General features: G+C 42.8%; 1 protein-coding gene across 2 annotated transcripts in view; it reads right to left on the reverse strand.

Moving 5' to 3' along the window:
* Nucleotides 1-15,898, reverse strand: part of tada2a (transcriptional adaptor 2A) — a 52,753-nt gene that overhangs the window by 12,186 nt on the left and 24,669 nt on the right. For both annotated transcript variants that reach the window (XM_072243614.1, XM_072243615.1), the window contains exons 5-9: nt 14,361-14,518; nt 13,709-13,797; nt 10,410-10,482; nt 9,658-9,721; nt 7,701-7,744 (exon numbers count right to left, since the gene is read on the reverse strand). In XM_072243614.1, the coding sequence (XP_072099715.1) occupies nt 7,701-7,744; nt 9,658-9,721; nt 10,410-10,482; nt 13,709-13,797; nt 14,361-14,518 (428 nt within the window). The remainder of the gene's footprint in view (nt 1-7,700; nt 7,745-9,657; nt 9,722-10,409; nt 10,483-13,708; nt 13,798-14,360; nt 14,519-15,898) is intronic.

The following is a 15,898-nucleotide window of genomic DNA, read 5'->3' on the forward strand; positions in this document are numbered from 1 at the left end:
TTTGATGGTCTTTTTTTAAAAAATGGGTTCTATTGGGCTTCTTTGTTTTATGGTTGCCTATAAGGAGACAAATCTCAGGGTCGTATATAGTATACATATTTTGATAAGAAATGTATTTTGAACTTTGGATTCATAACTGACTTAATGGTAGGAAGCACAGGGTGATGGTCGAGGATTGTTTCCTGGACTGGAGCCCTGTGTAGTGGTGTACTGCAGGACATGGTGCTGGGACCTCTGGAGTTTGCAATTTACATAAACAATTTGGATAGTAAGTTTCAGGATATTAAAAGAGGTGGTGGTGTACATGTTTAGAAGATTATGAAAAATTACAGGGATCAGCTAGGTATGTGGTCTAGGAAATGGGTTTCAATACAGATAAACGGCGGGAGGAGAAGATGGTGGTGCGATGCAGCGCGCGTAGCCTCTTCAGTGAAATGATATCGTATTGTTAAATAGGGGCCATGCACAATTCTGATTTGATGGAGACAGCTGTGAGAGCACGGAGGAACATCGGGAGTAACTTCTGAAATGCCCGGTTCGCTGCCACTGTGCGATCAAGAATCTCCGGAGGGAAGGCCCCAAAACCCTTCGCTTTGCCTGCTGCTGGCAGCCCGGGCTAGAGTCGAAGCGTTCAGCAGAGATGGTCCTTGGTGTCGGACGGCTGGTCGGAGCTCGAAGTTTTCGGACGACTCAGAGTCGGACTGTGGTCGGGTATGGCAGGGAGAGTTTTCTTCCTTTTCCCGTATGCGAGAGATGTGGGACTTTCGAGAGACTTTGAACTTTTTACCGTGCTAAATGGCCTGTTCTTCATCAAGTTACGGTATTGCTTGCACTGTTGTAACTATATGTTATATTTATGTGGTTTTTGTCAGTTTTTCAGTCTTGGTCTGTCCTGTGTTTCTGTGATATCACACTGGAGGAATATTGTATCATTTCTTAATGCATGCATTACTAAATGACAATGCAGCCCCCCTGGCCACCCTCAGGGTCGCTCGGCTCGCTGTCGTCTAGGGAAACAGCCTCGGCCCCGCCAAACTGGGTAATTCGTTTGTGTGGATGCTGTGTGAGGTACCCCACCCCGCCCAAATAACAGACAATACACCAGATACGATTAAATGATTTACAGTTTATAGATATTACTGGAACTATATAATTAAAAGAGAATAAAATATAAAAGGAAAATAAAAGGCGCCACACTTATCAAAGTTCAATCTCTTCGTGCACAAAACCGTTGGAGCTCAAGGACCTTCTTCTTCACCCTGTGACCCCTCGGACCACCTCGACCGGCCGCCTGGGACCAACAACGGTGGTCGACCAGACGCTCCACACGAGTCCGTCTCCGTCTCCTCGCCGAACGTCCCGCTCGGGGTCCGACCCCGTTAGCGGACTCACAGCACCTGGTCCATCCTCTGTCTCGCTCTCCCGCCTTCTGCCCCAAAACCCCGCGCATACAGTATCTTCAAATACACCAAAAGCATAACAACTATCCCAATTGGTTAATAGCACCCTCTTATCACCCTCTAAACCACAACAAGCTGCTAGTGCAAACTTTCTCAGCGTTAAAGCACAACAAAGCCGCATTCCCCAGATTAACATAACAAAAATCGCCATTTTAAATGTAACAAAAGAAAGACCCCGTACACTCTCCCCCCACCTAAAAAAAGTCATGTCCTCATGACTTCTAAATAACTCGCCACCCAGTCCTACAGACACACAACACACACATACACACAGTGACAGTGCTCCCCAAACAGTGGACCTTACTCCCGTCCCACGGGCGCTAAATAGGCCAACCTATCTGGGAGCTTCTTAACCCTCTGAGACCTCCGTACCCCCTCACCTAAACCCACAAGGCTCAGACACTACTAGGGATACCTCGGGCCTGCTTGCCAACTCCTCTCTCACTCAGGCCACCACTACAGCTCGGAGCCCCCTGTCCCGTGGCCGGGGCCCCGCCTCTCCTCCTTCCTGATCCTGCCGTAACTCAGACTGCCCACAGCTAGCCCTCCCCACTACACCTGACTCAGTGGGAGAAGGGCCAAAGGTCTCTTCCTCAATCACGGGGAAGTTAGCGAAAGGCAGCATGTACCACATGTGCAGCACATCATCCTTCGAATCCGTATTCTTCCTCATTCCTTCGATCGGTAGCTGCTGTTTGAGTTTCTCCAAACTGAAACATTTAGCTGGGGCTACCCCTTCAGCCTCCTGCAGTCGAGACGTCAGCTTCTTCGGGGACTCCTTCAACTCTCGCCACAGCCTCAGCAGTTCTGACTCAGGTTCCTGGCCATCTCAATCTGGGACGCAGTTACCCCACCAGCTTCTTCCACCCTGACTTGAAAAGCAGCAGTTAAAGAATGTTCAGCCTCCGGTTGTTTCTTCCTGAGGACGTCTTCCAGGTCGACTTTCAGTTTTTCCACTTCATTTAAACTCACGATTGTCACCTTCAGGTTCCTTTCAAGCGTCCGCCTCCCTTCTCCGAGATCTGTCCTCCATTTCTTTACCTCCTCCGGAGTGTAGTCAAACTCCCCTCCCTGGGCTCTCGGTTTTCTGTTGACCTTAGTCAGAACACTTCCTTGATCTTCCCCAACTTGTAAATCTTCCAATCTATTCTGAATGGACGTCTTGAGTTTCTGCTGATCCCTTCGAAGGTGGGTCATTGTTTCTTCTCGCTGGATTAATTCGTCAGTATATGACCGCAGTGCGATGCAAATCCCCTCTCTTCCCTGTGTCTCATTCAGATTGACGACCTGGGTTTCCATCCCCCGGTCCACCACCGTCTGTCCCAACACCAGGAAGTTCAACTGGTATGTCGGGTCATTTTCCTCACATTGCACCAAACTCCTCCGGCCAAAAACTCCTCCACATTTGACACTTCGCTTCGGTCGCCCGGGCTCAGCCACTCGCCTCGCCTCATAGTCCCCCCAGGCGAATCCAAGCTCTAGGCGGTCATCCACATACGTCAAAACTCCACACACCTTCACTTCCCCCATGGTTTTCCTCATGCCCCGCGGGAAGGATGCAGGGGCTCCGAATATGCCCTTGGGCATCTTTTCGGATCGGAAGAATCCTAGGGAACTAGTAAAGGCCATCTTCGGATCAACAGCCGCACTCCTCAGGATCTGGCAACATCCACCCCTCAGATGCAGCACATTAAACCACGTCGCATCATCCACACACACGCTGCCTGCATCTTCCACGCCGCCAGGGTCCAGTTGCCGCGACCTCTCTCTCACTGAGGTGTCTTCAGCGGTCAACTCCCCTCCCTCGTGGTGGTTCGGAGCGTCTACTAAGAGGGTCTCACCCTCAGCTACTTTCCCCAAGCCGTACCACCGCTGGGTCTCATTTAAATTCGGTACTGGCTCAAGGCTGCTACACACGTCCTCAGAAGCAACTCGACACACTGGGTGCCCAGAAAATGCCTCCATGAACTCCAGGGTCATTAACCAATCATCATCTTCTGGATAACTACTGCCACTAGTACCCAAAGTCTCCGGTGCCCTTGCGGTTGTCAAGGATAAATGCTTCAGACACCGGTTGTAAAACGAACTGTAAAACAACTTGATCTGTGCCCCGGGGTCGAGGATAGCTTTAGCATCGCTTCCCTCTATCCATAACGACACCCTGGGGCGTGGCCCCTCTAAGTCTTCAGGAATAGGGTCTTTTCCTTGCGGAAGTTCAGTGGTACATTGCTGGAAATGTGCTTCCCCAGAGACCCCAAGCCGTTCCCCTCACTGGGCCTCCACTAAGTTTCCCGACACCTCTCTGATCAGCTGAACAACTGATCCCCTGAAATGATCCGCCTGGCACTACAAGCAATTTAGCCGCCCTTCTAGCCAGAGAAGACACACTGAAAACTTTCCCCCCTCTTTCAAATAACTGACAGCTGTCACTACGGTGTAAGTGAACCTGACAGCTCTAACACCGTCACCAGCCCGCCTACTCAAACTTTCAACCAATCCCTGTCGCTCTCCCTCAACCAAGCACTGCCACTCATCTAACAACTGAGAGATCCGCTCCGCCCACGTCTCACACGCCTCCGCCCCTCCTGGGGTGGACACTATCCCCAGTGCCAGGCGGAGCCTGCCAGAGCTAGAACATTTATTCGCAGACTCTACCTCCAAATCAGACCACTCTTTCCTCTCTCTCCCAACTGCATGGACAGCCCCGAGTGCCACCTCTAACTCGCCAATGCTAGTCTGAACTCGAACAAAGACCGCACCCACAACACATACAGCAATCACCAGCAAATAACCCACAGAGACACACATTACAGATTTAATCAGGGCACCCACACAGCATACCAACAGACTCAAGCATCCCGGACAAGCCCCCACAATGCAGCCCCCCTGGCCACCCTCAGGGTCGCTCGGCTCGCTGTCGTCTAGGGAAACAGCCTCGGCCCCGCCAAACTGGGTAATTCGTTTGTGTGGATGCTGTGTGAGGTACCCCACCCCGCCCAAATAACAGACAATACACCAGATACGATTAAATGATTTACAGTTTATAGATATTACTGGAACTATATAATTAAAAGAGAATAAAATATAAAAGGAAAATAAAAGGCGCCACACTTATCAAAGTTCAATCTCTTCGTGCACAAAACCGTTGGAGCTCAAGGACCTCCTTCTTCACCCTGTGACCCCTCGGACCACCTCGACCGGCCGCCTGGGACCAACAACGGTGGTCGACCAGACGCTCCACACGAGTCCGTCTCCGTCTCCTCGCCGAACGTCCCGCTCGGGGTCCGACCCCGTTAGCGGACTCACAGCACCTGGTCCATCCTCTGTCTCGCTCTCCCGCCTTCTGCCCCAAAACCCCGCGCATACAGTATCTTCAAATACACCAAAAGCATAACAACTATCCCAATTGGTTAATAGCACCCTCTTATCACCCTCTAAACCACAACAAGCTGCTAGTGCAAACTTTCTCAGCGTTAAAGCACAACAAAGCCGCATTCCACAGATTAACATAACAAAAATCGCCATTTTAAATGTAACAAAAGAAAGACCCCGTACAACAATAAAAGAGGACTGTGTGTCCTCATAATCTAATCTAAATGTAAGGTATTGCATTTTTGGAGATCAAAACAGTAGAGCTTCATCAGTCAGGGTATTGAGTATGGGAGATAGGAAGTAATGTTGCACTTATAAAATAATGTTGATGCTGCATTTAGAGTACTGTGTACAGTTTTTGGTTCAATAATATATTGTTAAACTCTAAGAATGCAGTAAAGATTTACCAGGATGTTGCCTGGTTTTGATGGCTTGAATTACATGGAAAGACTGTGAAGACCGGGACTTTATTCCCTGGAACATAGGCGACTAAAGGGAGATCTGATGGAGATCCTGTGGGACATAGATAGGGTGAAAGCAGAGTTTTTTTTTCCCAGGAGGGGGTGCTAAAAGCAGGAATGAATAGGTGTAAGATCAGAGGAAGAGATTTAAAAAGGGACATTAGGGGCAGCTTCTTCATGCAAAAGGTGGCGTTTACTGTATTTGAAATGAGCTGTTAGAAGTAGTGGTTGATGAGGGCACATCAGCAACATTTAAAAGACATCCAGGTAAGCACATGAGTAGAGGGCTATGGACAAAACATGGGCAAAAGGAACTAGCTCACTGGCAATACAGATGCCATGGACCAGTTGGTCCCGCTTCCACACTGTGTGGCTTCATGACTCCACGAGGATTCAAAAAGAGAAGAGGAAAGTGTAGAGATTGAGAACATGGGGGTGGGGGAGCTCCAAGCTGTGGGACACAAATGAAAGAAATGGCTAACAATCTGGAAGCAAATGCGAATGAGGTTTACCGAGCTCCTATGATATGAAGCTGCCAAAAGATTTAAATATGAACAGGAATGGAACAAAATCTGGACAGGAAAAAAATGGATGAAGCAAGTGCACAGTGCAGAGGATGAGAAGTTCTTTGATACGAAAAGAATAGTCAAGATCAGAAAGGACAAAAGCATGGATGAAAATAAGGGTAGTACAAGAGAGAAAGTGATAGAAATGGTAATGTTTAGAGAATTAAAAACTTAATGCGTAATATTGATTATAAATGAATACTACAATGCTCAACTTAATTTAACGCTACATTAATGGACTTGGACAGCAACCACTACAGCTAAAGCCCAATTTGCCAGTATAAAGATCAAAGGAATTAACAAATTAAAAACTCAAATAGGCACAAAAGGATTAGACAACAATAAAATTGACCACATTTGCACCATGCTTTCCCACACAAAATTCCTGATTTATTCTATGAAATTAATAAAGTAGCACTATGTTGAAACATTTACTTCATTTAACATATGGGTACCAAAAACAATTGCTTAGTTGCATCAGCAAGGCATTTGACAAGGTACCCCATGCAAGGCCTATTGAGAGAGTAAGGAGGCATGGGATCCAAGGGGACATTGTTTTGTGGCTCCAGAACTGGCTTGCCCAAAGGCGGCAACGAGTGGCTGTAGACAGGTCATATTCTGCATGGAGGTCAGTCACCAGTGGTGTGCCTCAGGGATCTGCTCTGGGACCCCTACTCTTTGTGATTTTTATAAATGACCTGGATGAAGAAGTGGAGGGACGGGTTAGTAAATTTGCTGATGATACAAAGGTTGGAGGTGTTGTGGATAGTGTAGAGGGCTGTCAGAGGTTACAGTGGGACATTGATAGGATGCAAAACTGGGCTGAGAAGTGGCAGATGCCAGGTAAGTGTGAGGTGGTTCGTTTTGGAAGGTCAAATATGATGGCAGGATATAGTATCAATGGTAAGACTCTTGGCAGTGTGGAGGATCAAAGGGATCTTGGGGCCCGAGTCCGTAGGATGCTCAAAGCTGCTGCGCAGGTTAACTCTGTGGTTAAGAAAGCATACGGTGCATTGGCCTTCATCAATCGTTGGATTGAGTTTAGGAGCCCAGAGGTAATGTTGCAGCTATATAGGACCCTGGTCAGACCTCGCTTGGAGTGTTGTGCTCAGTTCTGCTCGCCTCACTACAGGAAGGATGTGGAAACCATAGAAAGGGTGCAGAGGAGACTTACAAGGATGTTGCCTGGATTGGGGAGCATGCCTTATGAGAATAGGTTGAGTAAACTCAGCCATTTTTCCTTGGAGCAACGGAGGATGAGAGGTGACCTGATAAAAGTATATAAGATGATGAGAGGCATTGATTGTGTGGATAGTTAGAGGCTTATTCCCAGGGCTGAAATGGCTAGCACGAGAGGACACAGTTTTAAGGTGCTTGAAAGTAGGAACAGAGGAGATATCAGGGGTGAAGTCTTTCTTTTTATGCAGAGAGTGGTGAGTGCGTGGAATGGGCCGCCGGCGACAGTGGTGGAGGTGGATGTGATAGGGTCTTTTAAGAGACTCCTAGACAGGTGTATGGTGCTCAGAAAAATAGAGGGATATGGGTAACCCTAGGTAATTTCTCAGGTAAGGACATGTTCAGCACAGCTTTGTGGGCCAAGGGGCCTGTATTACGCTATAGGTTTTCTAAGTTTCTATAATTTATTCCAGGTTAAAAAAATAGCAAACAGCAAATGTTAGTTGATGTACTTCTTCACCAATAGCGTGAGGATCTGTGATAATTGTTTTTTAATTTTAAGGAGAATAACATAGGAGTTGCAGTTCAGAATGACACATGATTTCTTCAGATCTGTAAAACTATAAGCTTGCATTTAGACTTACTGGATACTTGCTGACACTTACTCTGAAATTTCCTGAGGTTAATGAGCCCATGGTCTCTCAGAATTCTGTAGAATGCAAAATTCAACAATTAGTAAGTATCTTCTACATTAGTGGTAGAATCAAATCATTTAATAGTTCAATGTCGTCACTGTTTTCACTGATAAAAGCATTCTCCTCCAAAACATTTATTAATTATATAAACAAGCTCTCTGCAGTAATAAAGAGCACAAAATAGCTCACAAGAGGTAGGGATAGGTGGGAGTACAATTTACCACTTTAATGGTCCCAGGGGCTCAAATACAGATTACACATCCTTTTCAAAATTGGCTTTGACAGAGATAAAATATTCTGTGTTATGTGTAAGGGTAGAAGGAGTCACCGGCTTTAGCGTCCAGGAGTTGATCTGTTGGTCAGAACTTAAACTGGTTAAACTATTTTGCAGTCTTGAGTAAAGTGATTTGGTGCATCACTCCAAGCTTAATCTTACAAATTTCATACAGTATGTTCTGGTCAGGAAATAATTTTGTACAATACTGGAAGCTCAGAAATTTAACTGTGAAAATATCAATATCTGAACATATTAGAACACCACTGCATGGATTTTAGTGCACTGACTTTTCAGTGGGCAAGTGGTAACAAAAAGCATGATATGCTCACAGATGGATCAGTACACTACATAAATTTGTTTAGTACTGAGGCATTCTATATAAAATAGCTCATTTGAATACTTCATTAGTAATCATATAGTCTGAGAAATCCTGTGGCCAAGAAAAACATTATATAATTCCAAGTTTGTTTTAAATTCCCAAATGGCATTTATGCTGAGCAGAAGTCACAAGCTCTTGATTTTTCTTTTGGTGAGTTATAACAGCCAAATTTGAAATGAGAGTGCACTTTACAACAAAATCAGAAGGGAATTATCTTCAGCTCCCCTCTACCCAGGAAAAGATATACTGAGCTAGGAGCAAAGTTGATAATTTCCAAAACTGTTTACTCTGGTTTAAAAAAAATGACACCAGTTTCAACAACAATCAGATTCATGCACATCACGGACAAGAAACTAGTTTTGCAATTTCGCATTTTTCCGCCTGACCTCATAAAATAGATTCAGGGGATAGTCCTTGTCACCCTGCTAATATTTTGCCCAACCACAAGCATGGTGTAACACTATTATGTCTACTACAGGACCTGTACTTTGTGGGACCCTTTTACCTATGGTGTTAACTTTCCAAAACTGACTAGACAAAGAACCATCTGGGAATGCTTCAGTCAGAAGGAGGTAGCGATACTGTGAAGCTGTTGTACATAGCCTGCCTCAGGAGCTCAAGAGCCCCAGTGAATTATTTTTATTGGACCTTTCAAATAAAAACCCTTTCTTATCAACAGAGGGAATTTCAATGCTTTTTTAAAAAAGCATAGGAGATGTGGGAGTAGAGTAGGAAAAAGATAGTGAGAGGAAAAGAACTATGCTGCCCAGATGGCTAAATTTGCCAAAATGTTTCAGTATTTGGTTAAGAATTGCCACTCAGAACCCTTGCTACTGATTTGGATAATAAATCTAGGTCTCTTCACAAAAGAGTGTGTATCAATGTGCTACACGGTACAAACGCATTATTTTTTGGCTTTTGTTTAGACATGCATGCACTGCTAATGATTGATAACGAAAATCGCTAGTATTGCCTTAATTGTGACAAACTCCTCAAATGTGGTTAAAATATTGCTAGAAAATCTTGCTTACAAAGATTTATTTACATCCATTTTCCATTATATCTGGAACTTTCTCACACATAGCAGAATTTAAGGCTGAGGTGCAAAAATCTGTATGCTTAGCACTGGTATGTAACTGAAGGAAAGAATCAGTTTGTTTACAAGATATAAGCAAACATACAGAAGAGGCGATTCATCATGATTTTTCAAAATAAAAACAGAAAAAAAATCCAGGTGTATAAAAGGTCAAACTAATTCAGTAGGAACTTACTTTTTTCTTCGCTGTCGCTCTTTTAATCTAGAGTGATAGATATCTACCACAGCAAGCTTCAAAGCTGTTCAAAGTAAAAATATTAAAATGATGAAGGGATTACTTCAGCAAACACCAGCATTTAATCACTGTATTAAAAAGAGAAGGTTGAATTGTTAAATAAACTGCTAAGAGAGAATAATATAATTTGACTCTCTTGAATAGAGTTAATACATAGAACAGCACAACACAAGAACAGGCCTTTCGGCCCACAATATTGTGCCACACCAATTAAATTAATAATCAAATGGCTAATTAATCTCTTCTGCCTACGCAATGTCCATATCCTTCCATATTTCTCACATTTATGTGTTTTCTTCAGAATTACATTTTTTGGTTACATTTTAATAAGTTCTAGCAATAAGGGAGTCAAAAGCAGCGGTGTGACTTCAGTGCTATAATGCAACACGCTGCAGAGCAAAATATTGTAGTGACTGGTGAGCAAACTGAAACCCTTACTGTAATTTTTGTGTATCCAGAAATACTGTGCTTGCTATATAAGAAATTGCCGAGTTAAACCCATCAATATTCTGAAACAATTTCCACTATAATTTATTTTGGCATCTTACTACAACAGACAATTGCAAGTTATTTTGTTAAAAGGAGAATTAAAAAGCTCTCCTTGCATGAAGGAAAAATCATAAAAGAAGCAGTTATGTTTTGATAGGTTTTACTAAGCTAGCAAAGGATATACTGTCAATCAAAACACTCACCGTGCAAAATATCTGAGTCATCCTCGACAAAATCAATGTCCCTCAAGTCCCATTCTGCATAATTATCAAATTCCTGTTTGAGAGATATATGCACCACAGTTTAGTTATCATTCAGTTTATTTTAAATAAATGCAATAATTTGAAAAGCAACTGCTGCAACAGTTATTGGAAGGAAGCTGGTCAGCCTCGGCCTTCCACTAAATTGTAATTGTCAAATACAAACCAACTGTTTATTCCCTCTTCAACACTGTCAGCTTGACGTTGCAGCATGTGCTCCCTGTTAACATGTCCCAAACTGGGATCTTGAAAGTGGCCTTCTGGCCATAATATTTAGGCCAGTATCCAAGATATTTCAAACATTAAAAAATTGAGGCTACCTGATGATAGAGGGGTGGCAGAGGGACACAATGTGACCAGCTTATGCAAGAAAGAATTGCAAATCGATGAGAGTCCTGTCTGTGTGCATGAGTGGGTGGGAAAGAGGCTTGTTTTACTGTTGTTTTGCTTTGTTGTGTTGTTGTTGCTCAGCAGAACAACATAAGCAGTAATACCATGGGCATCATGGGCATGCTATGTAGGTACTTACCATAGTAACACTTGCATGCTGCCCCCAGCACATCCTTGGGTGTGTTGGTTGTTAACGCTAACAATGTACAGTACAGTGCAAAAGTCTTATGCACCTGAGACTTTTTATATAAATTTTGTTTTAGATGTTTAAATTTTGTCTTCTGTACTAGTGTCAGCAGAAAAGAGCAAATGTTAGATTTCCAAACACACATTTTCCAAAAAAAAGTTAGAGAAATTTTTGTACTTCATTAAAGAAAGTTACATACTAAATAATAGATGACTTTTCAAATTAAAACTTGATTACTTTGTAGGTATATAGCCCAGTGCATGATTAAACAAAGACAGTAAACAGGATGCTAATGATCAATGACAAAATGAACTGAATGAACTAAACTGATTAAATCAAAATGAAACAGGGTAGAAGGATTCAAACTGGATGAAGGACAACCAAACTAAAAGGTAAGGATGTGCCAAATGTGACAGTTTAATCTTTAAATCAGCATTCTTACACCATGGCAAAGAGTGAGCATAGCAACAAGACAGAAGGCCATCCTGGATCAGCAAGGTCTCTCCCAAACAGAAATTTTGCGTCAGATGGGAGTTTCAAAGTATGAAGAAGCACAAAGAAACAGGCACGGCTGAGGACCCGAAACACAGTGGTCGGACATAGAAACTGAGTGCAGTAGACAAGAGATACATCCAACTGACGTCTCTTCTATATTGGAAGAAGTCCAGCTCTGAACTCACAGAACCATCTGGATCCCAAGTACACCGCCCTACAGTCCAGAGAAGTCGGAAGTGATCTTCATGGAAGAGTTGCTGCTAAAAAGCCATTCCTCCAAAGTGGAAACAAAACCAAGACAGTCACCTACGCACAAAAACACGAGGACTGGGCTGCTGAAAAAAGGTAGCAACTGCTCTGGAATGATGAGTCAAAATTTGGAAATTTTTGGCTCAAACAGGAGTCGGTTTGTCCTCAGAAAAACTGGAGAGCACAGCATGGATGAGTGTCTGCAGCCCACAGTGAAGCATGGCAGAGGCTCCCTGCAGGTTTGGGGCTGCATTTCTGCAAATGGAATTGGTTTTGTTGTTTCGTATGGCAGGTGTTTTTCTCTTCACAATTTTAATTGTTTTTTGTCAAGCCTCTCTTCCAGCTCAAGGCCGCATTGATGGGATGCGGCAAAGCCGTCTTGGATCTGACTGAGAGGGCATGTTTGGACCAGGTGGAGGACATCCTGGGTTGGGGCACCACAAAGGCAAGCTGGGGTTTGTTGGGTGCCCCATCGGTGTATTGTTCGTGCTGTTTTAACATGTTGACTTCTGAGTCTATTTGTACCTGTCCAGTTTTTTCTGGTAGCTATAGTAAAGCCTGGAAGGAGCAAGGTGGAGATGTTGATCAGATCTCTGCCAGCGGGTGTGTTGGTATTGGTGCCATTCAGTGTGTTTGTCTTAGGACTCAAGGTTTTTCAAGCTGTAGAAAGGTCTACGAGACCTGAATTGGGAAGTTGGAGGAGCATTTTCAGTCGAGTTTCTCCATGACCTGGATCAATACATTGACTTCATGTGGAGGCTTGTGTGTTTCAAGGACTCCATCAGGTGATATCAACTCAGGGCCATGCATGTTGGAAAGGCTGTAGATGAGATGCCAGGCGAAGATTGATCCAACCTGGCTCTCGAACAGACTCGCCTCTGCTCCTCCCGGGCCTCAAATTGTCATCATCATGGAGTTGATGATCTGGTCAGAATGAATGGGATCCTCAATGCTGAGAAGTGCAAACAGATTCTCATCCATCATGCAATAGCAACAGGGAAGTGTATCATCAGTTCCAACTTAATTCTGCAGCAGGAAAATTACCCTAAACTCACGGCCAAGGTCATCAAGAACTATCTTCAGCGAAAAGAACGACAAGGAGTTCTGCAACAGATGGTAACGGCCTCCACAGAGCCCTGATCTCAACGTCAGCGAGGCTGTCTGGGATTACCTGGAGAGACAGAAGCAAGCAAGACAGCCAAAGTCTGCAGATGACCTGTGGAAAGGTCTCCAAGATGCTAGGAACACAATCTACCAGCCAATTTTCTTATAAAACTGCACAACAGTGTACCCAAGAGAATTGATGTAGTTTTAAAGGCAAAGGGTGGTCACATCAAACATTGATTTGATTTAGTTTTTCACTCTTTACTGCACTTTATAGTAATTTTTTTGATATTTAGGAAGTTATAATTGCATTATTTTTGAAAGCATCTCTGCTTTAAAGAATTCTTTTACATGTGCCTAAGATTTTTGCACAGTACTGTATTTCACTGTATGTTTTGAAGTACCTAATAAACCTGAATCGCATTCTAAGAACCGAAGTCAGTATTTATAGTATTTGTAATCAGCCATTCGTACAATAATCTGACATGGAATACTTCTGAACTTATAACACTGATATAAACTATTCCGCCTGACTACTGATACTAGCGTCTATGCTCTCCACACAGTTCTCACCATCCTTTCTCTAACCCCAATTTAAATCCTCTCACTTCCATTCTCTCTCCCCTAATTATTCAAATCTCCATTGAATACATTAATGCAATTTTTCTCAACTGCTCCTTATGGTAGCAATTACCATGCTCGATGTGGCCTCTGGGAACTTAACTGGCATCTTACCAAATAACAAAATAAATTCATGCCGCTCTCTTTTCAAAAAATCATTCAAATAATGATCCCCAAATCCAATTAAGGTACTTACCTCAACAAAGTCTGCTCGTGCTGGCATATATCCTGCCATGTCCCTTGACAGTGCTGAATCAAATGCTGGTCTAGGTGGTTCATCAGAAGCTGTGTTAATTAGAAAACAACAGCAATTTGCTTTATAATGATGAAGTACCAATTAATAATGCAAATATTAATTCTCAATGATGGATAACATAATGCAATTGTTTCGATGGAATGAGCACCAATGAAATATTAATTTCTCTCCCCCCACCCCCCAATCGCATTGTCTCTCTTGTACTCCAAACTTGGAGCAGAAATTTGGCTCCTAATATGTTAATGTAATGGTATAATGGTCTCAATAGTAACTGACCATTCAATGGGATGAGCGCCCTATCCATCAAGTCACCATCTGATGTCCCACCTGAATAAGCTTGGAACACTTGTCCCTTTGAGATCTGGTAACAAAAGCTCAACCGTAGCACTCTTTATAGCACCAAGAGAAAGCAATAACTCAGCAGAGGTCAAGACTCAAACCCAGGCCCAAGATCTTCCAAGGATCATTTAGCTCGTCCAACCAATGGAATTCCATAAACCCAATCAAAGATCTGCCACATTTAAACCACTGAGGAAGTCACCTTCCACTTTGGCTTTTCACTTTTCCACTTTCAAACCCAATGATAACTCACATCTGAATGTGATTGCTGTATCAAGGTCTTTGGATTCTTCAGGCTGCTTCAAACTCAGTAATGTTGAGGAAAACAGTGGATTGTTAACAAAATGTTTCATGTAGTGCTTCTCACAATCCTCCTTGGATTTTGTACGCATTTGATTGGCAACGTCTTGCCTTCAAAGAAAGTTATTTTTGAAAAATGATGGTTAGCAAATGCATTTGACATTCTTTTAATATAGTGGAAAGTAATAGAAAACAATTGGCTTACAAGGCACCTGTGCTGCATTATCATGTGTGAAATGATCCAAATATATGCCTTAAAAGTCTGTGCAATTCTAAGCGAGTTAATGTTTTTCCACTCATTTAACAACTATTGAATACATGTAGCACCTTCAACACAGCAAAGTGTTACAATCTGCTTCAAGGAATATTATGAAGATCTGACACTAAATAACATCTTATTTGTATGGCAACATTAATCCACCATAAATGTCCCTAAGCACTCAAGAGGTGTATAAACAAATAGAAAACTGCAAAGTCATAGGGGGATTTTAGTGCACCTGGCTGAAACCTTGGTCAAAGGAGTCGGTTTTAAGCAGTAGCAGAGATGTAAGAAAGTTGAGGCACTTTCAGGAAGAAGTTCCAAGCACAATAGTCACAAAAGGGAAAAAGGATTAAAATCAAGGATGCTTTGGACATACCTACAGGAGCCACGTAGATCCAAGAATCAAAGAGGTAGTGAAAGTTACAGAGATAAGAAGTGAGAAGTTCACTAACAGATTTGAAAATGATGAGATTTTTAAAACCAAGGCGTTTTTTAACCAGGTCCAACACTGATGAGTGAACGCTGAAGTTATCAGGTCAGTTGACTAGAAGGTTTTGTCAAAAATAGTGGTTTTGAGATCCTTGTAGTGACAAATTTTGGGAAGGAAATGGTTATAAATTGATTGAAAAATAAGCATGAGAATCTTAAAATTGATGCTCAGCTTGAGAACTTTGACTGAGAGAACGTCAGAGAACAAAGTTTGTGGTGTGGCTTTGGTCATCCCACTATTTGGTTAAAGGAAATGTTTGCTCATCCACTACTGGACATTTGCCAAGAGATCAGATACCGGGAGGTCAGGTTGTGAGATAAATGTGAGTGCCATCAGATTCTCCAGTGGTAAGAAATAAGAGCCAAGAATAGATCCTAAGAAGATTTTATACAGTCAACAGTGAGGGAGTGGGTAGAAAGCTATCAGTGTTTGTGTTTTTTTATTTGATACTGTTGAAGATGTTAATAGCAACACTGGTGAGTTGTTTCTTTGCGCATTGGAAGTCACTTTGGATAGAATCAATCAGAATTGAAAATTAGTAGCTTTGAGGAATTTTAAGATGTACATACATTAGAATGGGCCAATGTTTTGAATTCACAAAATGAGATGGTTACCTTAAATTTTAAGAGTCTGGTGATAAGGGCTACATATTCAAGATTCATCTACCATGAGACTTTGCGGGCAAAAATTGACCAAATCCTCAAATGAAAATTGCCCAGTTCCACTGATTATGATGTTA

This window comes from Mobula birostris, chromosome 25, assembly GCF_030028105.1.
Source record: "Mobula birostris isolate sMobBir1 chromosome 25, sMobBir1.hap1, whole genome shotgun sequence".
In the NCBI taxonomy this organism is placed as follows: Eukaryota; Metazoa; Chordata; class Chondrichthyes; order Myliobatiformes; family Myliobatidae; genus Mobula; species Mobula birostris.